The sequence below is a fragment of the Garra rufa genome, chromosome 5 (genome assembly GCF_049309525.1).
Source record: "Garra rufa chromosome 5, GarRuf1.0, whole genome shotgun sequence".
NCBI lineage: Eukaryota > Metazoa > Chordata > Actinopteri > Cypriniformes > Cyprinidae > Garra > Garra rufa.
This window is the reverse complement of record NC_133365.1, coordinates 7,717,495-7,740,571: the sequence shown is the minus strand read 5'-3', so window position 1 is coordinate 7,740,571 and position 23,077 is coordinate 7,717,495. Positions and strand designations below refer to the sequence as shown.

The window sequence follows — 23,077 nt, the reverse complement described above, 5'->3', positions numbered from 1 at the left end:
CTTTTGAAACAGTATGTTTGCGTGGGACAAAAATAGCTAATAGACTTGTGAAACATAATGTGCTTCTTGTTATTGCTTCAACAATTCACAGTTTGTTGCCCTTCCATGGCATTTTAGGACTTTAACGGTGAAATATTGATTGCAATGCTGCTGCTTTGTCATAATAAATAAGGTGTCTTGCTTTGTTTTTGTTTTGTTTTTCTTTATTGTGAATATATCGTGTCTGGTTTAATGCTGTCACCTTAATTGAGACCATTCATTCATTCCTTTTTTATATAGAAAAAAACAAGTGTTTTGTTATAATAACTAGGGTGCCTTTCACTGGATTTTTGTTTTTATTTATTTATTTATTCTGTATATTACATGTGCCCTTTTAATTTTATAATATATAATAAACAAAAATAGCCTAATGACTATCATACATCTGTCTGACCATCTTTCTATTAGGGATGTGGCCGAATCCGAATACCATGCTTGGAAAGGAAATGACATGTACTACGGAACCCCTAAAGGGATTAAATAGGAGATGGGAAGGGGAAATATATTTCAATGCTTTCTCTTGCAATTATATTGTTTGGTAATTATACTGTAAATAAAGCCACTATTAATATGCAGGGCACTGAAATGCACGCTCGCTTTTTACTTTCACTTTCAAGATCCGTGATCACACGCACTGTGTATACAATGGAGCGGCAGTACTTACCATACATTTTGCAAAATTAGATGTTTATCAGTGGTGCTCAGAATCTGCAAATCATTCACCATCATCCTATCAGTCATCTTTCCTTACTCTGTTTATGTGCCATGTCCCTTTAGTGGCTCCGTAGAACGTGTTATTGATTTCCCATCCCTTTCCGAATACAAATTCACTAATCAGGCACATCCCTACTATTTATCTACTTGTTCATGGCAACTTATGAGAGAACAAAGGAAACATGAACAAAAACACAGGAAAACAAGTGAGTACAAACTAAAAGCCCCCATCTGTTAATGGCTTAAATAGTAAATAGTAGTGTAGCTCACTATTTGTTTGAAGGGGTCCTTTTATGCTCTTTTACAAAGTCTTTATTTTGTTTTGAGGGGGGTGCACTAGAACATGCTCTCATGCTTGGTGGTTTTTCACATCATTTACATTACTACAATAGCTTTTTCCCCAGGCTGGCACAAATGCCTCAACTAGTTCCGGGTCTGATGAAGGTCCGCCTTCCGAAAAAAACTGAATGTGTTGCGATTGGTTAGCAGTTCCACTGCTTTGCAATTGGCGAACAGCTTAGACGGTGTTTCAGTCCTGTCACGCCCCTTCCCAATACAGCAAGTTCTAAGTACAACTGTTAGCACAAGCTAGATTAAAGCGATTCTTACATTTGGATTTGTTTCTTACAAAAACACAATCGGATCACTAAAGGGGGCTTTTACTGACCCCTCCGGAGCCAACACTGTAGTCCAAAGGAGCCGTTCGTTGTAGTTCTTGAAAAGGGATTTTTTATAAACTAAATATCTCCCTTTGGAGTGGACTTTGAGATTTGTAACTTTATAGATGTTTTTTTTTTGTTTTTTGTTTTTATGCCAAAAGATACACAAGACACACTGGCTAAATTCAAAAAGTGAAAAAGCATAATAGGACCCCTTTAACTACTTCAAATTGAAATTACCTTGCATCCTATCAAAGTAAAGGCAACAAAACTGTGTCTCCTAAACCTTGAAGGTTGGGTTTATTTGCAAGGCCGGTATGACCTCTGCTGTGGCTGACAGCTGTATTAAGCGAGTAGCATAAAGGAGATTAGGAGTGTTTACTTTCCCAAGTGCTGTGAGGCATCACTCCATTCGGGATGTTGATAACCTCTGAAGTATCAGGAGACATGAAGCTGCACATGCTAACACTTCTGGTGCAAAGCCAGCTTCATTTCCATTCTGGAGGAACCCAAGTGCGTGCGATTGTAGGTCACTGTCCCTACTTCCCGAAGGCCAGAGACATGGCCACCTCATTCTGGGATGAAAATGAAATGTTAATGAATGCTATTCATCATCAGAGCTCAGAAATGATCTAAGCTTATGGAGGGGAAATGAGAGAAGGTGTTTTCTGTGAAAGGACTATAATCCTATTTCTGGACACAAAATGGAAGGTACAACTGTGGTACAAGATTAAACAACATTCAGACCGCTTTACTTATTTGGCCAAGGTAATACTCCAGTGTGCCAGAACTGCTTAAATTTTCTGTAATGTACTTGCAACCGACAACATAATTCCTTCACTGGCAGGCTTTTAAGTACAAATTTATTGGCGAATGAAAAAGAAAAGAAAAGGGAAAAAAAAAATATTCATTGCAATATGTCAGGATATAAATTTCCTGTGCTTTTACACACTTAGTCCAAAGCATCATGACTAGGGCTGCAACTAACGATTATTTTAATAATCGATTAATCTGTCGATTATTTTTTCGATTAATCGATGAATCGGATAAAAAAAACAAGAGATTTACAACCCTTTATTCAAAAACAGAACTAAAATCTTTAGAAAGTGCACGAACATGTTGCTCCTTGAACTGTTATAATAATAATAATAATAAAATAAAAATGGACTAACATAAAAAACATACACATGTATGCTTTACATCTGCCAAATATATAGACTAAATAAACTAAAATTACTATCCGTCAAGACAGCGGATTGCTGTGGTGTACATGCTGCATGGTTGGCATTTCCCATCAAGAAGCCTCTCAAATTAAATTCCTCAGTGCGCATTAAAAAAGTCATGTGACTTTGCACGCTGGAACGGGATAACTTGACTAACTTTCTGCTACATTCATTCTGCCATGGCGGTGTTTAGTGTCCTGCCATCAGCAGCGACCAGCTGGAAGAGTTCCGCATTCAAATGCACGCAAAACTGGCCTCAAAGCCCCAGCAAAAGTAATTACCATGAATGTGTCAAGGCAAAAATTAAGAAAATATTCGAATTACTTATTAATAAACTAGTATTTTCTGATTCAGTGTTGCAAAGATGAAATTGACGATCCTGCCATCTGCTCATTAATGCCTAATGCATCTTTATGGATTAGCTAATAAAAGAGTTTTGTTTTCGATTTTAATTATTTCGTTTTATAGTAAAATAATAATTTAAAGCTTTCTATAGATATTGTGTTTGTGAGGCAATTACCTGGGTTTCGGTTAATTATTGTGAAGCGCTCCTATTTAAACCAAAGATATCAAGCGTATTCTGTTTGTTTTCTTTAAGAGCACATTTTGTTGATACTGTTAGTACACACAAACTAAGGTAGACCCTTTACAGTTCCGGCCCGGGTGGTAATTACTCTTACCTTTATGAGCAAAAAAGAAATTCCACATTGCACTGCGTCTCCATGTCCTGCAAAGCGCGCTTCTCTCCGCACAAACTTTGGAATTATCTTGATTGAATGATTAAACTAATATTGTGATGTTTTAAGTTTTTTTTATATCAATGGATTTTAATTTAAATCGCGATGAATTAAGCAGGCTTTTGATCTTTCTGCCGCTGTTTGCTAGGTCATAACTTTAAAAAACAAAAATTTAATTTAAGAAACAAAAAGTGTTCCAAATATATCTCTAAATTAACTTTATAAACTAAAGGAACGAAAATAAATGTAATCACTTTGCTATTAAAAACAGCAGCTGTGTAATGAGGAAGAGAAAGAGGAAAAAAAGACAGTCGGACTGGAAATTCAGTCGGCCAAAAATTGATGAGCTGTCGGACATTTTTACAAGGAATGTTTGTTTAATAACCTATTTAATACTCTTAGGCTACTTTCTTAATTAAATATATTATTTCTTTGATTTATTTTGGCGTTTTTAGGCTGCTTGTTAGCTGACTGAAGTGTAGGCTATATATAAAAAACAACGTGCCACCGTCACAGCCCTATTCAAAACTGAGACGATTTCACCTCAGCAGAGCTCCTCTTTCTCCTTACGGTTGTGGTATGTTTTCGACACATTATACAGACAGACAGTGTTACAAAAACTATAGAAGTTGTTTTCTCCATCTCCACTATCCAACGACCCGTACAGCAGCTGTTTTGCGATCGAGCATTGGCTGCTGTGAAAGTACGCTAGCCAAAGTAGGCTTAAATATCAAACATGTTTGATATAAATCGGGGCAGCATATATATATAATGTAGAAACGGCGGTGCTTTATGCTCAAATGTTCCAGTTTTGCGCATAAGTTAAATTCGCATTTTTGGATGGAAACACATGAGGCGCCGAACTCTGCTGGCATCAGTGCGGGAGAGAGACCGAATGTTATGTGTCCACTCCGCTCTGCGCTCAATTTTTTTTTAATATATATAATAACAACCAAATGTCTCTGCGTCGCGCGACACAACGAATCGATTATGAAATTCGTTGCCAACGCTTTTAGTAATCGATTTTTATCGATTTTATCGATTCGTTGTTGCAGCCCTAATCATGACCATTCAGTGCTCCCTCATAATTTTTTAAATGCAGCTTCCTTTTTTTTTATATAAATATTAGATAATTTGCTTTAAACAGAAATCATCCCCTTCTGAAAAGAAAGTGCAAATGTGAATTAAAACTAAAATTAAAACTATACTTTAAACTGTAAAATAAGAGAGATCATATAAAATGCATGTTATTTATTTTTTTTTATTTAGTACTGACCTGAATAAGATATTTCACATTAAAGACATTTACATATAGTGCACAAGAGAAAAAAAAAATAGCTGAATTTATAAAAAGTTTACTTAATACTTGATTCTTAATACTGTGTTGTTACCTGAATGATCCACATCTGTGTGTGTATTTTTTAGTAATAGTTTTTTAGTAATAGGCTCTTAATGCATTTTTTTTTTTTTTTTTTTTTTTTTACTTCTGGCTTCTGGAGCATCAGTAAGCATTTTAACCTTCTGTAATAGTTGCAACTGAGTGTCCTCATTGTGAAAAGATGGATCTCAAAATCATTCAATCATTGTTGGAAAGGGTTCAAATACACAAGAATTAATACAAAAAATCAAATACATCAAGTCTTTAACTGTTCAGGACAAAAAAGGAACTCATAAACAACTATTACAAAAAACAAACAAAACAAAAACAGCTGTGTCACAACAAAACAAAACAGGGTACATTTTTATAAATGCATGTATTATTTTCTATAGTATTTTCTATACAGTATGTAAACATATTTTACGTGAAATATCTTATTCAGCTCAGTACTATATAAAAAACAACATGCATTTTGTATGATCCCTGTTATTTTGGTAAAATAATTAACATTTTGTAGATTCTGCAAGGTGTATGTAAAAGGTTAATGTTTGACCTCAACTCTATATTTAAATGATCAAAACTATAAAATTGAAATATTGAAAACTGCTAAAAATGTGTGTGTGTTGGGAAAACAGAAACTACCAATATACTACCAGTCTATAGCCAGGTTGTCACTGGTGCTTAAATACTCAAATAAATAGGTGCATGAAGCTCCTGCTCTTAGTTTATACCTGATTCATATTAGAGTATATGCTGACACCGTAAGAACAGCTTGACATATGTTGGGATTGCAATAATGACGGAAACAGCTTGGTTGTGAAAAAGTAATACTGTAAATAGCTTGTTTCCCTGAGGACATTTCAGCCAACAGCAGCTATGGGGCTATCAGAAAGAAAGAGCCATGTCAGGTAAAGGGCTCTGAGAAATCTATTAATACCTGAACATCTCACTTCACTTAGCACAGAGATTTACTGGAGGAAACAATCTTAATCTAGCACACCAACAACAACTCTATGAGTTCATCCATTTACAGTCTGGCATGTTTTCCGTAAGCCTATTTAAAAATCATCAGAGATTTAAAAGAAAAAACATAAGCAAGTACATTGGTTTGTGCAATAACAATATGTTGCCTGGGTCAAGAACACAAAATGAAACATCCCTAATAAACCAGCTCATATACAAAGATCCAGACCAGGCTTAATGAATTATAATTACCACCAGTTACAGCAGCGCTGCATTTATATCTCATGATAGCCATTTTCAGTCTAGAATGTATTGAACCGCACAGGTGGGCTTGTTGAGCTGAGCTGTGATTAACTCACCGCACTTCTCCAGGGTCCTCTGTAACCAACACGTCCGTCTTACAGCTGGCTATAGGGTTGATTGACAGCTCCACCGGAGGAACCACAAAGCTCTTGCTGACTGGCAGCCAAAGGCCTTGACCCAGACTGTAGGATGACCTGCAGCATGAGGGACAAGAGCGCAACGTGTCAGCTGAATTTCAATGACCCTGTGGAACATGTTGGAATAAAGACGGCTGCTTATTACAAGAAAATCACACTGACCGAGAGAGGAGAAAATCTGTTCTCCACAGCATGCACAAATAAAGACCATCGAACTAAAAAGCAGTTGTGTGCTGATGACATATCCCAAGGTGTTTAATGAAATAATAACTTTGAGGAAATTGAAAATAACATTGAAAATATACACCGCAAGTCTGCGGAAACGATCCAATAAAGAAAATGTCAAAGTGGTTGTATAATGGAAAATAGGATTTGTCACATTCTTCAAAATTAAAGACTAGTATAAAACTAGTATAACCATATTCTTAATTTTAGGGCCTGTTGACAAATCCACAATCCCTAAAATAACATTGGAACTCAGTTTTAGCCAATCTTACAAGAAGTAAGATGCAAAAACGTGAGGCAAATCACTGACGAATGGTGTTTTCACACTGAGAGCGAACCGATTTTTCGCCTTTGGCTAATTCACGCCTGCGCACTAGGTGGCATATATATATAGAACAGTGGAAACGTGTTTCAATCAATTATACATAAGATCTAGAGAGTGAACACTTGGGCATGTCGAAGAAAACAGACAATGTTCTTCTCCAGATCACATAATTCAGTAAAGAACTAATATAAATTATATAAAGATCATGTGAGAATAACCATCTGTTCTCAGATGCGATAATAATAAAAGCGCATCCTCTTATCTCTCGAAATACTCTTCCTCTGTGTTCGTTTACACTGGTTTTCAAAACAGCGCCACCACTCTCGTCCTTTTGTACAACAGAAGCTGCTCCAGGCATGTGATGTAATGCTCAAATCATATTGGACGGCCGTGTTTGCGTTTTGCGAAACTGAAAAGATTCATCGAACTGGTGGTTAAAAAAACATTAGCTTTTTCTGTGCACGAATGTTCGCTGTCTATGTGGAAGCATATTTGTTTTGCTTTTTAGAAGGCCTTTAGAAATACAGAAAGGGTCAAAGAGACGGTGGCAGTGTTATTCTTCTATTTAAAACATACAAACAAAATGGCTAAAAGTGGAGAGAAAAAAATTTATATGAAAACTAGAGGCAGTAAAATGCCAACAACTTATGATTCTGTGTTATGCTATATACTATGTTACAAGTTCAAAACAAATATCATAATGGATGATTTTTAAATTAATTCATGTTGATTGTTTGCATCAAATAACCAGCTGCAGATGTTTGGCTTCTCTGCCAGTAAACTTGCTCTAAAGCGCACCCGGTGCAGCGTTGAATTGTGATGTGGAGCATTTGGGTGTGATAAAACAGATCAGAGACTTAAAATAGCATGCTTTCTTCAAAAAAATGCATTTAAAAACTGGAGTGGAAAAATAGATCAATTGTCTAGAATCTTAATGGAAAATTCATCTAAAAAGTAAAAAATTCTCATTATTTACTCATCCCAATGTAGTAAGCAATGCAGTCTCTTCCTGCAGACTACTATGATGTTTTGTCTGTGACTAAAGATTTTAAAAAACATTAAAACTCTTTAAAAATCAACATCAACTGGCACATTTTACATGCACAGCATATTGGCTGATTGATTCATTATGTGTTTATTAGCACCATCATTATTGTTTAGGTAACTGAAGAGCTGAAATAATTAAGCGAATATACTATTAATTTAGCCAATGAATCCATAATCTGTGAATTAAATTAGTTTGATAACATGGACACAGGTTGTATGACAACATGCAGCTCCACCGCAATAAAGCTCACGTCTGAGCCTGGCCGGTCGCTGACCTTGGATATAGACAAGCACATCTGAATTACTCTGGATCAATGCATACTTCCACTCATAAATAAGACAGCGATAGCCCAGGCCTTGCTCCGGCCCATCAATTGACACTTCAGAGGGCATCGATTGCTTTCCTCAGTCCACTATCAGTCAACTGCTGCCAGCTGAACTAAATGGCTTGAGTCGTCAGGTGGTTAAGAGTGATGACAGCTTGGGTGAGTAAGGAGAGAGTGAATGATGATATAAATTTCATTTATTTTCACCTCTGCATTTAGACCTAAAGAGAAAAATCTGCTTCAGGCTTGTAGTCTGAAAATGAGGGAAATAATGGGATATATCTCTGTGTTTAATTAACGGGACACAGAGTTTAATTGGGAGAATCAAAGTGAGATATTGTCATTACATCAGGTAATCGTCCAGGGTAAAACACACATCTGTTTTACTTAAAATGGCTGAAACTATATAGGTGGACTGCATGACAAAATCCTAAATCATGGTATGAGTAATTTTATATCACAGTAATGGTAAATATCACTACTGCCTGGTTGGCTGGTCTTAGCTGGAAGTAGCTGGTTTTAGCTGTAAATAACGTAAAGCAGAAAAAAATAATTAATATGTGACTGCCTACATTTCATACATAGATTTGACTGCAGTTTCCAGCTAAAATGAACACTAGGGGCAGTAAAACACTAACAACTTTTGCTTCTGTGTTATTCTATACATTCAAAACACTTTTATTATAATGGATGTTTGCATTACATAATCAGCTCAAATGTATGGCTTTTCTGAAATAGTAAACTTGCTCTGAAGTGCACCCGGTACAGCATTGGACTTGCAATGTGAAGTGTGCTGTGTCAATGACTACTAGAAGAAAACTAAAATAGCATGGTTTCTTCAACACAAGTGCTTTTTCCCATTCCTTTTGCTTTAATTAACCATATCGATTAGGTTTAGTGTCGGTGGTACACGAAATGCATTATCTTTTTAGCGCCACTCACCAGACACTTTATTTCCGAATTGCCATGCATTAACCAATGCAATAAAATGTTGTGACAATCACATTTAATCGTTTCAGAGAAAAATTAACATGCTATTTAGAGCCATAAAACAGCAAAGCATGTACCTGCTTATGTAAATGTACTTGCTTATAGTGCCTCTTAAGGATGTGTCATCTGAAAAGTGCAGCGAAATGTACCTGTATTTTAGGTTTTGCAGAAATGTAGGCAAAGTCACACATTTCCAGTGAGCTTGGTTAGAAATATCAACATGCATCTTTCAGACTGCAGTCAAGCTTGCTGCAATCCATGTGACGAGTTACATCAGATATTTTAAGGGCAGAAGCTTTTCAGGCTGTCACGCCTGCAGGACAGAAACATCGAGAAATCCAAAGTGACGGGCTATGGTTTGTGACCTGTCCTCCTTTCCTTTCTATCGCCACCATTTTTTATGGCACATGAAAAATATATATATATGGAGCCGCTAAACACTCGCAGTGGCCCTAGACCCTGCTTTAAAACAGAAAGAGGCCCAAGGCTCCGGTAAAACTCACTCCTCTTTCAGGTGGAACATGCCTAGGGCAAATCCTACCAGGAAACCCACAGTGCTACCCCGCAGGCAATCTGTGAAGTCCTGTGTTCAGTATGAGGGCAGCTGACAGCAGGCAGGGAGGACCTGCCTAGACTGGGACGCCCCAAGGACTGTCGTGTTCTGCATGGGACCTTCTTTTGGAGGACAGACAGGAGGGGAGATATGGTTCTTACCTGAAAATCTTCTCTGGAGCCTGTTGTCCTGTGACAAGGTCGTAACCCTTTTCCAGGTTTGAGTAAGGCCACGGACTGTGGGATGAACACACAAAAGGCTTAGTGAGTATATAAGCTAAGGGCTTTAGCTTAAAAAAAAAAAAAAAACATGAATAACAATAATAGTAACAGTAATTAAAGAAATAGTTGACTTCCAGAACAAAAATGTACAGATAATGTACTCACCCCGGGTCATCCAAGATGTTCATGCCTTTCTTTCTTCAGTCATTAAGAAATTATGTTTTTTAAAGAAAACATTTCAGGAATTAATTCCATATAGTGGACTTCTATGGTGCCCACGAGTTTGAACGTCCACAATGCAGTTTAAATGCAGTTTAAAGTCTCTAAAAGGTCCCAGCCAAGGAATAAGGGTCTTATCTAGCGAAACGATTGGTTATTTTCTAATAAATAAATAAATAAATAAAAATGTATATATTTTTTATTCTCAAATGCTCGTCTTGTCTAGCTCTGCATGCATACTCTGTGTAATCCGGGTCAATCAAGTTAGGGTATGTCGAAAAACTCCCATCTCATTTTCTACTCCAACTTCAAGTTCAATCCTACATCGCTGCTTTACCTAGTAGGATGATTTTGAAGTTGGAGGAAAAAATAGATGGGAGTTTTTCGACAGACCCTAACTGTATTGACCCGGATTAGACAAGACAAGCATTTGAGGTTAAAAAGTATATACTTTTTTTTTTTTTTTTTGAAAATCTTTTCACTAGATAAGACCCTTTTCTTCAGCTGGGATCATTTAGAGCCCTTTGAAGCTGCATTTAAACTGCATTTTCAACGTTCAAACTCGCAGGCACCATTGAAGTCCACTATATATGGAAATAATTCCTTAAATGTTCTCCTCACAAAATGATGGGGTGAGTGCATTATCTGTAAATTTTTTGTTCTGGAATTGAACTACTCCTTTAGCTTAATCAAAGGTGTCCAGTCCTGTTCCTGGAGGGCCAATGTCCTGCAGAGCTTACTAGGGATGCACCGAAATGAAAATTCTTGGCTGAAGCCGAATAAAATTAAACACTGGGCCGAAGGCTGATTACTGAACACGTTTTTTCGTATTTTTCCCCCATGTATTTTGCCAATATTTTCACCACTGCATAAATTAAATAGCCAAAATGAGCTTTTTACAATTTTGTCTTGCTTTTCAAAAAATAAATAACTAAATAAATAAATAAAGATTACTGGACACTGTATATATATATGCTGTATCTCTACGGTGCTGCTAGGTGGTGCAAAACTACTATGATGCTACATGTTGCTATCCAGTTCCCAGTGCTAGGTAGATTATTTACAAATTGTATTCTGTTGCTGATTTCAAATGTAAACTCAATTTGTAATGTAAAGGATTACATTGTTAACTACAATTTGTGTCATGTAGTTTGGAATCTGTAACAGACCACAATTTCGAAGTAATATCCCCAGCATTGACCATAATTATGTTCAAGTGTAACACTGTCTGGAGTCATTGTCTGGGTTGAAAGTTCTGCAGCCATTTTATTAGACCAGCTGTTTGCTTGAGTGAGTTCATTAACATGCGTCACAAGAGTCAGGAAGAGGAGTTACTACGCTTGGCATGAGGTGAGGTGATGAATCGTATCTCTCTCTGTGTTGCAGTCTTTCTCTTCCCCCTCCTCATCTCCCTCCTGTCCTGGCTTTTAGTTCGGCCTATTTGTGAGGCGTTGACAGAGTGGTTTGCAGCACTCACCCTTCATTGCGGCCCCAATCAGTGCGGACGCAGAGATGTTCATGCTCAGGGTCAGGGGCATAACCTTCCAGACAGCTGCATTCCCCTGCAGAGAGCACAACACAGTGACAGATTATGTTCATTTATTCCTCTGGCAAATCAAGCGCATGTCCATGTGGCGCCCGGTGCTATCGCAGGCACGTGGATTCGCTCCAGACAAAAGGTTTTCGAAGTACAGTTTGTCCTATATACAGTCAAGTCAAGTGGGGAGAGTGACATGTAAGAGCTGGTTCTGTGTCCGACACATTCGCTATCAGATGGCTCCTATCTTGAGAGATATCACAGAGCTACTCAGCTCTCAGAAGGTGATGCTAGGAGCCGATGATACGAGAATGATACAAGAGCCGAGGATACGAGAATAAACGGCTCCCCTGGGACAGAGGGACTGTTGAGTGAAACTCACGGAAATGTGTCCATGTTATATTTTAAATCAAATTAGAAGTATTTTTAGGACTATGTTTAAAAAAAAAAAAAAAACATGGTGTGAGGCATAAACACTGTTGTATGGTAAAACAAATGCTCATAATATATCTATCTAATAGAATCTATCTATCTGCACTCTTGAGAGTTGTTAATGATCTCCGTTTGATCCGAGATGCAGGTAATGCTGCAGCTCTAATTTTACTGGACTTGAGTGCGGCTTTTGATACTACAGATCATGCTATTCTCATGAAGCGGCTCTCCGAATTGGTTGGATTAGGTGGGACAGTTTTAAAGTGGTTCAAGTCCTATCTTTCAGATAGAGCATTCTCAGTGAAGTATGGCAACTTTGTCTCATCAACGGTACCCGTCACATGTGGGGTTCCTCAGGGTTCTGTTATTGGCCCTATTTTATTTTCCTTGTACATGTTGCCTCTGGGTTCGATTTTTAAAAAATATGGCATGTCTTACCACTTGCACGCCGATTATACACAAATTTATCTCCCTTTGAAAGTAGGAGAGAATTGTGGTTCTAACTCACTGTTGGCATGTCTGGAAGAGGTTAACAATTGGATGACTCATAATCTGGTTCAGTTAAACCAGAGTAAAACTGAGATTATGCTTTTCGGCCCTGCCAGAGGAAGCTTTGATGTTGTTAAATATCTTGGCGCATGGTCAGACTATTGCCATGACCAAGTAAAAAAAGTTGCTTTTTCCAGATTAGGACTATTGCACGTTTAAGCCTATTCTGTCGATGAAGGATTTAGAGAAAGTTTTTAATGCCTTTGTTCTGTCCCGCCTTGACTATTGTAATGTTTTGTTTGTAGGGTCCAGTCAGACTACTATATCACGCTTGCAATTAGTTCAGAATGCGGCGGCACGGTTGCTAGTGGGTGCTAAGAAAAGTCATCACATTTCTCCTATCTTATCTTCTCTCAGGTGGCTACCAGTGGATTTTAGGATAAAATATAAAACTCTGCTGTATGTTTTTAAAGCAGCTCAGGTACATCCTGCTTATGTACCTGAGCTTATTGCTCTTCATCAAGCACCTAGGTCTTTAAGATCAAATAATAAGTTATTGCTTTCTGTCCCTCAATCTCATTTAAAGTTTAAAGGTGATCAGGCTTTTGCTGTTGCGGGTCCAAAGCTCTGGAATAGTCTGCCTCTTGAACTAAGAGAGATCACTTCTTTGAATGTATTTAAAGGTAGCGTACTAGCGTTAAAAATTATTTCTTGTCATTAGCTTTTGAGAGGTTGGGCTAGTATTTGTATTCTCAAGTTGCATGTTGTTTTTATGTGTTTTTTTTTTTGCTTTTAAGCTGCTGATTGTACAGCACTTTGGTCTGCAGGTGCAGTTGTAAAGTGCTTTATAAATAAAGTAAAGTAAAGTAAAGTATCTATCTATCTATCTATCTATCTTACTTTTTCTTTCTTTCTTCTACTTTAGATATATGTTGAAAAAAAGACTTGTATGTCAGTTATTAAATTTAGTTTTAGGTAAAAATGTAGTAGTTATATTTTTAAAATTTGGTTTAATCAAGAATATTGATTGATTTTAATTACTTTTATTTACTTACTTATTATTTTTTTGTGTATACTGTAATTTAATTGTACTTGTAATAAAGGTCTGTTAAAATTCCAATTCTTTCTTTCCATTTTTGAAATAACTATTCTGTAAATGAATATGAATTTAAATATAACGATTGATAAAGATATAAAGATAATGTAGAAGACATAAAAAAAAAAAGTTCGGAAATTAATTTCAAGAATGGCAAAATAATCACCATAGTTATACTTTAATATAACCAGAGAAAAAAAATGTGTATGGTCCTGTTTATTTCTGTCATCAGTGTAACAAATCATACAATAAAAATTTCACTGCCTCCTATTCTGCTTTATTCATGCACATGAAAATCAAGACACTTTCTGGAGTTTACAAGCTTATGATAAAACAGAAACAGAACAAAAATGTAAAACACAGTGACACAGTAAAGTTAAAATATACTCTAACTAACATACTCTTCAAATTAAAATAAAAGCCAAATCTAAAAAGCAAGAGAAATCGGATAAAATACAGTAATACTTCACTTGAATATGAAGGGTAATTTCTAAAGCAGCTCTGTCTGGAGGGGAAACGAAACAATGAGAAAAGTCATTTTACAAACGGCACAGACAGACATTCATATTTCATGAGCTGGAGCGCCGAATATTAGAAATAATATGCACCCATCTGTACTCCTACTATGATAATGATATTCATCCCATTTAAAGGCTCCCATTTCATGGCTTATTCTTGTGAAAACAAGCACATTTAGGCACATCTATTGCACTGGAACAAACAGAGAAAGTGAAGCAGAGGATGGACAGGCCAATGGCGGCCAACCGTAACTAACCTATAGTAATGGCCAATAGAACTAATCTATTGCAATTTATTACACTGCTCTCTGGAGTACCCGATGCAGCAGTCAAAAATCTCTAAATAATGACCACTGACCAAAATGCTAAAGAAACAAGTTACTTGCAATTTATTTTTCCCCCTATGCAAACACACATATGAAAACAAAACACTGAAAAACCGAGCATGTTAACTTGCACTTCCAAAAACGGAACATGCAAAAAAAGTTATTTTTACATATGTAATAAAAAGAGACAGAAGCAAAGACATATATGAGCTGCCTAATAGCAGCACTTAACAAAAAGAATGAAAAAGAAATAAAAAAGGAGAGAAATAAAAATGTCTGGCAGTTAGAGTGAAACTGCACACTCAGACGTAACAGAAGCAATTAGTCTAATAGCCAAGTGCTTAATAATTCATTTGCTGTGAGCGCATATGCATATGACAGATACCTGTACCATCAAATCAGTGCAGGAGCAGCCCTTCTGTTAGACATGGCAGAAAATGAGCCTTTCCATCTTTTAAAATGAAGGTTCAAATGCACTAAAACGCTCCTGCAGCAGTAAGTGCTGGTCCTCCAGAAGATGTGCCAATTATTCTGATTTAGAGGTTTCAATCAAACGGCTCTCAATGATGATTTGAGCTATTGTGCAGGTAGATTGCCTATAAATGGTCGTCCTTCGAAGACCTGTAAGGTTATATCTAAAGAGAGTTTGTGTATGCGATAGCAACTTGGAAAAGTCATTGAATTCTTTTCGAACAAAGTTGCAAAGTGTTTTAAGAGTCTGTCTCTGAAGGACTCCACACTGTTCAGACAAACTGTACAAACATGTAATATTCAAGGGCTCTTTACAACATATACAATACGTGTTTTCCTCAATGTTTCTGAATGACTTGACTCACTCTTGTGTGCTCAAATATTGAAGGTTATCAGAGAAAATGTTGACTGCGTTAGTTAGCAAAGTTGCTTCACTGTGAAGCGGGACAGCCGTTTTGATCTTTTATGCATTTTGCAATACAGATTTCAAGGGATCGTTCACCCCAAATTGGAAATAGTGCCATTTATTCAGCCATTTACTTATTTAATAATACTTTTATTCAGCACACACACACACACACATACTGTAAAGGATCTAAAAGATCATGGACACTGAACACTGGAGTAATGATGCTGAAAATTCAGCTTTGATCACATGAATAAATCACATTTTACAATACATTCACATAGAAGACAGTTATTTTGAATTGATATAATATTTCACAATATTATTATTTGCTTGTTTGTCTTTACTGTTCAGAAACATTGCAAAAATATGTTGTATAAACTGTATAGACCAATTTGGTGTTTTTGTGTGTGTGTGTGTGTGTGTGTGTGTGTGTGGGCAGAGCTTATCTGGTGGCAGAACATGACAGTTTTCAAGTAACAGTCAATGGAAGCCATTGAATATAAGAACAAATGTAAAATAAATCAATGACTTTATTCTTGCAATTATGAGACTATATTTCAATTCTGATAAGAAAAATCAACTTGTCATTTCCTCTTTTCCCCTTGGCTCAGAATCATGACTTTTTATCCCACGTTTCCGGGTATTTTTCCCTTTAAAAGTGACAAACTTTTTTTTTGTTTTATGTTAAATTGAGTTATAAAGTCTGAAATATGAGATATAAACTTGCATTTGCAGAGAAAAAAAGTCAGAATTGTGACATAAAACAGGTAAATGTGTGATTAAAGGGATAGTACACCCAAAAATGAAAATGTAATGTTTATCTGCTTACCCCCAGGGCATATAAGATGTTGGTGACATTGTTTCTTCAGTAGAACATATAAGAATATGTTTTACTCAAACCGTTGCAGTCCGTCAGTCATATAATGGCAGTCAATGGGCTCCAAATCTTTGAGAGTAAAACAAACACAGACAAAACCAAATTAAACCCTGTGGCTTGTGACGATACATTGAGGTGTTAAGACACAAAACGATCGGTGTGTGCAAGAAACTGAACAGTATTTCTATCATTATTTACCTCTCATCCACCGCAACGTTTAACTGTCCTGAGCGCCTCAGAGGTAAATAATGATATAAATACTGTTCAGTTTCATGCACAAACTGATGGTTTTGTGTCTTAACACCTCAATGTATTGTCACAAGCCACATGGTTTAATTTGGTTTTGTCTATGTATGTTTTTTTTTTTTTTTTTTTACTCTCAAAGATTTGGGTCCCATTGACTGCCATTATTTGACTGACAGACTGCAACAGCTTGAGTTAAAAATCTCCGTTTGTGTTTTACTGGAGAAACAAAGTCATCTACATCTTGGATGCCCTGGAGTAAGCAGATTAACATCCAATTTTCATTTTTTTTTGGGTGAACTATCCCTTTAATACATATATAATCGTATAAGCACCTGAGATTTTGTACTATCAGAGCCACAGTTTAGCCGCAGTACAATTTAGCCATAGATATACTTTAATAAAGAAACTCTGATTAATTTATTTCAAGTCTTCTGTTCCATTACAAAGATCTGACATCCTCATATTTAACATTCGGATGGAGGTATCAGTGTTTGTTGATTGTGTGGATTCTGCTTACACGTGGGATTATTTACATCCTCAAACAACACTGGCACGACGCCTTCGCTTTCTTACAGCCTGTTTTTAAAAGGGTCATGAATTGCATTTTTATATTATTATGCTTTATGTTTCCTGATGTGTATTTATTATCTAAATATGGCTTGTCATCTAAAATGGTGTACTCTGATTTTAGCCTCTGACTTGATGCTCCCGTTGGAAGGAGGTGTCTCTTGTGCGCCCGCTGCTATGATTGGCTAACATCTTTGCACATGAAATGTGCACTGCATGGAACTGCCTAACCCTGGCTTATGAAATAACATATCTTACTGCAGGTTTTGCGGAAGTTTAAAAGTGAAATATCCAGAGAGTGGTGCTAAAACACACATTTAATGTTACCTTGGCACGTATTTAAGTTGGTACAGGCATGCATTGCTGTGTTTTTATTACGCTGCTTGAGGTACATATTGTGGCTGTTAAAAATTGAAATATCCTGGTAGTGTTGCTAAAGGTTAATGCTTTATTGTGTTGGAAATATCCCCTACAGCAAAACCAACCCTAAACCTATAAAATGCATTTGTTGATGCAGCCATGCTATTTTGCCTTCTTTATGCAGATTTGAGCTGTTTTGCCAAACCATAGTTTAATGGGGTTTGTACCAGAGCTCTTCTTCACTCTAGTGCAACGCCGTATTGCGAGAACTACCGAGCAAATTTACTGAATTAAAAAAAAAAAAAAAAAAAAAAAAACTTGTGCATATGAACGTATATATTCGACGACAATGTTCAAAAGTATCAGTTTTCAAACTGCTCAGGGTGTTAAAACTGTTTTGAAGTCATAACAATATTCTGCAAGTAATTGTGTGAACATTTGGTTTTATTAATCAAAACTTTGTACCGGTAAATCATACTTTGTGTGCAAAGGAATAAAAGTTGTCAAGAGTTTTACTGCCTCTAGGGTTCATTTCAACTAGAAACTTCAGTGATTTTTTTTTTTTTTTTCAGTTTTGCTGAAATATATATAGAGGCATGCATTTCTAATGAGCCTATGTTGGAACTGTCTGTTTTCTGACTTTTACTGCATTTTTACTATAACAGCTACCAAGACTAACTAATGGTGAAAGTGTTGATTTTCATGCCATTAACAGAAACAGTGTGAAGTTAATCGTTTAGTCACTGGCTTGAATCATTAATGCAGAAACAGCAGCATGTCTGTACACAAGCCCTTTCGTCCATCACAGGTCATGATGCACATCAAATGGTTCTCAATGTTAGTTTATGAAGTTTGCAACATTTTTTTTTGCATCAAAAAAAAAAAAAAACTTTCTTTATCCTGTGATTGATAGACATGCATGATTTGTTCAGAAACACCTCCTTAATTACATTTGATGATGCACGTTAAGGGCACATCAAGGTGAAATTGTGACGTTATGATTCTCCTAATTTCAAATCCTAGTATTTCAGAAAGGTAGAAAAAATATTTTAAGAGAGACCTGCGGTATGTTCATACTGTAGAGCAAATTTTGACTTGCCATTTCATGAACTCTTTAAATGATTATGAAAAATATTCAACTAAAATAATTCTGATTGTCGCGGCTCTTTTTTCTTTTAATATCTGAACTGGTGATTAATAGATGCTTTCATTAGAATGTTTCTCATGAAAGGCCGCATGGGCAATTTTCTGATTTCAAGGTTCAGCGCGTGGGCACAGAGAAATGGATATTGTTGTTCTGATGAATATTTCCCGGTGTTACACAATTCTGAGAGAAGCAATTCTGCCTATGGACCTTGAGAAGATTTATCATGTTACACTCCCACAAAGACATATAGACAAGAGTAGAGAGAGAGAAAATAGGGCTGATAAACTCTGAACACTATGAAATGACAGAACCATTTTGTCCATTTTGTTTGAGAGAGAGAGAGAGAGTGAGAGAGTGCAAACAAGGAATATTTATAGTAGATGAATACAAGAGAGGCTTGGCTAGCTTTTATTAAGTCATGAGCAAAACCTATATTTCTGAAGCAGCCCATGAGAGAGGAGAGCAGGGCAGAGAATCGGAGCTGATAACCTTGTGGTTTAATCAAAAGCTGGTTGTGGGCCGAGATTGTGCTGGCGTCGGGCCCGGCCGGCTGAACGCTCTCTCACAGACTCAGTGTGTGTGGAAAGACAAGAGGCTTCTATCAGCCAATTCTCCATCTTGCTCGACGCGGACAGAAGTGTATGATAATACCCCGCCTAGCTGCGGTCACGGCAGGACATGCGAGATGCGCAAGCACAGTGCCGCTCAGGTCGCTTAAACACACCTCTTTATTTATTTAAATTCAGTGATTAATTACTCATCCTCATAATGCGCAAACATGTATGCTGTGATGTGTAATAAGCACTAAAATTATTCTCCAACATACAGTCATTACGATTTTTTTAACTGTTTTAGAAATAAATATAATATAATATATAGTCTCTTTTGCTCACCAAGGCTGCATTAATTTGATCAAAAATAAAGTAAAAACAGTAATACTGTGAAAGTTTTCTATGTGAATATATCTGAAAATCCGATTTATTTATTTAATGCGAAGCTGAATTTTCAGCATTATTACTCTTTAGTGTCACGTGATCCTTTAAAAATCATTTAGAAAGATGCAAATAAAATAAACATTTCACCCATGGACTATATTACAATACGTATAGAAAGGAGCACAACATGAAGATGAATGTCAAAGGCAAAGTCTTTAATATAATCCACACAGATAACTACACAGAGAGGGTAGTAAACATGTATGCACTGACAAGACCAGACAATAAAACACAAAACTGAACCAACTAATAAAAGGGATGCTAATGGTACAAGGACAGGTGTGCGTGATTAACTAATAAGCACACATGACAAGGACAGGAACATTAAGGACCAAATATAGGCACAAGAGGGAGAAACCAACATGAACAGTCCAAAGGGCTGTGACACCCCCACCCCCCTTCACGGAAGGCGTGACCTTGCGCCATAGAAAAAAGAAATGAGCACAGGAAGTCTGTATGTGAGAATGCTTTAGCGGAGGACAGATACCCGGGAGGAGGACGAGCAACAGAGTCCAAGAAGGATCAGATGGAGAGAGGAGCCACGGAGAAGACAGAAGGGTCCAGGGCAGATCAGACAGAGGGAAGAGCCATGGTGGAGACAGAAGGGACCCAAAGTAGGTGGAGCCAGGTGAGACCCAGGCTGCAGCCATGATGGTAGCCTACGGCGGAGCCGACGGAGGGAGGGGCCATGGTGGAGGAAGGGCTGACAACTCCATGGGGTCGACCGATGAAAGTGGAGCAGGTGGAGCCCAAGGCTGAGACAGGAGGGCCAATGATCCTGGGCAACACAGAGGATCCGGAGGGCCAAGGCGGAACCCAAGGCTCTGATGACCGAGGCGGAGGCAGAGATCCGGAAGTCCACAGCGGAGCTGAAGTGACAGAGGACTGAGGTGGAGCTGGAGGGAGGGAGGAGCCCAACGTAGCCAATGGGACGCAGCGACGAGAAGCAACCGGAGGAGTGGAGTCCTGTGGTGATGGTGGAGGCAGAGCCAAGGCGGAGCCAGAGAGATGAGTGAGACCAGTGGAGCTAGTGTCCCTAAGGTGGCGACGAGGGAGCTGGGAGAGCTGGGGTGGAGCCGCTGGGTCAGAGGGCCAAGGCAGTGTCCAGGACTAAGTGGCTGGATGCAGAGATGATGGATCCACCAGCTATGACGCCGATGGAGACTGGCAGACCCGCACAGATGGTGGGCTGAGGGTGAGCAGTGGGGCTGTCAGCAGACAGCGGTGGCGGGACTGATGCAGTAGGGACGATAGGAGGAGATAACAGAGGAAGGGTGGGTGGGTGGGTTAACTTGACTTGAATCTGTGATGACCTCTGAGAAAAAAAAGTCTATTAAATTCAGCTGTCCCAGATCTAGACTAAGCTCACGGTCTGATGGTACGGTGGACGGAGCTTCTCTCTAGGTCTATCTGCACAACGTCTGTGTAGAGCAGCTGGATAAGGCTGCTGTCATCCTCCAAGGACAGGTATGGGTGATTAACTAATAAGCACACATGACCAGGACAGGAATAGGAAGGACCATATATGGGCACAAGAGGGAGAAACCAACATGAACAGTCCAAAGGGGTGTGACAGACTATTATTATCACCCATAGACTGTGGAGGTTTGTCACAACTGGGGGCTTGTCTGTCTCATCTTTGTATGCTTATTTGTTTGTTTGTCAAGATTAGACAATTAGAAGTGTGTTTGTCTACTCCTAGAAATTGCAAATTTGTTTGTAACATGGCAATTTCAAAATTAGCATTCATTAGCAGCTTTGAACTTGTGGGGGTATAAGGACCTGGGTTCAGATCCCGGACGAGCCCCCGATTGATAACAACTGGGGGCTTGCCCAGGAAAAGAGTTGTGCTGCTTTATATTTTTTATGGAAATTGTGATAGATTTAAGCACTCTGATGAACAGAAAATTCTAAAGAACAACATTTATTTTAAAAACATTTGTGACATTATGTAGTACTCTTCACATCATGCACATGTATCGGCTGTTCTTGTTTACTTTTCCTGCAATGGTACTCTCTACCACACCATTTCATGCTGTGATTTTCATTATTTATATTGTGGCATCAATTGTATTGTCCCACAGTCTGCGTCTTATCTAACGCTGAAGCATTTGACTTTCATTGGGTGGCTTTCTGCAGGATCACAGCAGCAGGAAATGAATTTAGATTTGGCTTCCTGTTTATGACAGCTCATCAGCACTCGCTGCTCTTTCTCACTCTGGCGCGCGTATGCCTGACAACCTGGAACTGTCTCATACCGATTTGCAGCAATAAACAAAGATAGCCTGTATGTGAGAGACATCGGGGCTGTGTTTACCGTGTTTCATCTGAGATAAGACTATTAAAACAAGACCATGTGCTCTAAGAGTCAAATTAAGCATCAGCTAGAGATCATCATCAGACATTGTGAATATTTTACTGTGATTAATTACCAACCGATCATCTTGTTTAACATTTTATATGACAGATGATATTATGTAATGTGAAAGTTACACATTCTTCAGTCAGCCAAGAAGCTATGAGTGGTTCAATTTATAAACAGAAAAACATTGGTAAGTCACGTCCAAATGCTCTTTAGAATAAATGATACATTTTATTTGTTTATTTTATTTTACTTTATTTTATTTAGTAGTCTTTGATGTATAGAAATACTTTCATTAGGTATGTTATAATGTAATGCAGACATTTATACATTTGTAATTATAACATAAGTGTCTAACTGGTGGTGCTTGGCCTGAAATGTTCCAGTTTAATGCTTTTAACGCTTGTTGTGAGTCTTCTTAAGGACCCTCTAGATTCCACAGCACAAAAGGATAAAGGATGGCATTTCAATGCTGATGTCACAACATGAATACCACACATTTCCCTTTGCTCTTTAATAAGTATTAAGTACTGCACAGGTCCATGCTGTAAACAATTTGAATACACTCCGAGAATCTGAGTATATTCATTGCCTCAAAGCAATTAAATGATCTTTCACAATGTTAATAGGAGGTTTCCATTGTGGTGAAGAATAAAGACTGTGGTTAGATTAGAAACATACTGGTATTACACAAAACTGCTCTGGAAGTTGTTTCAGCTATTAATATATGACTGGAATCAACACTGATAAAAATGATTCTGTGGTAAGGTAAATAATACAGAAAAACAAATGTATTTTCTACATTAAATAAATTAGTTAATTATTATTGAATTAGTTTAAATTCAATATTAGTGCGCAATTTAAGCTTGTAGAATTAAAAAAAATTAACTTATAAGTATATTTTACTTGGAATTTTTTGTTATTCTTACAAAGATTGTTTAAGTAAATATCAAAGTCATGATCTTGTGCGCATGAATAATTATTAAGGTTACATTTTTGGCTCTTTTCGAGATGTTTCTACACTGTTTTATGGTTGCTTTTGTTGTTAGGTTAACTAACTTGCTTTTTTGTAACACCTAGAGTTTATTTTCTACCCAAAATTACCCATTCATACTCAAAAACTATTCACTGATTGTTACCGTCATCGTTTAGGCAGGTTTATTTTTATTTATTTTTTTTTCCCCCT

The 23,077-nt window shown here is 37.4% G+C and overlaps 1 protein-coding gene across 1 annotated transcript in view; it reads right to left on the bottom strand.

Annotated features, from left to right (window-relative positions):
- Positions 1 to 5,793: 5,793 nt before the first annotated feature.
- The window catches only part of LOC141335536 (astrotactin-2), a 37,742-nt gene continuing 20,458 nt past the window's right edge, over positions 5,794 to 23,077 (bottom strand). Inside the window, exons 3-5 of the mRNA XM_073841034.1 lie at positions 11,537 to 11,621; positions 9,781 to 9,855; positions 5,794 to 6,210 (exon numbers count right to left, since the gene is read on the bottom strand). Of these exons, the coding sequence (XP_073697135.1) occupies positions 6,069 to 6,210; positions 9,781 to 9,855; positions 11,537 to 11,621 (302 nt within the window). The 3' untranslated portion in view covers positions 5,794 to 6,068. The remainder of the gene's footprint in view (positions 6,211 to 9,780; positions 9,856 to 11,536; positions 11,622 to 23,077) is intronic.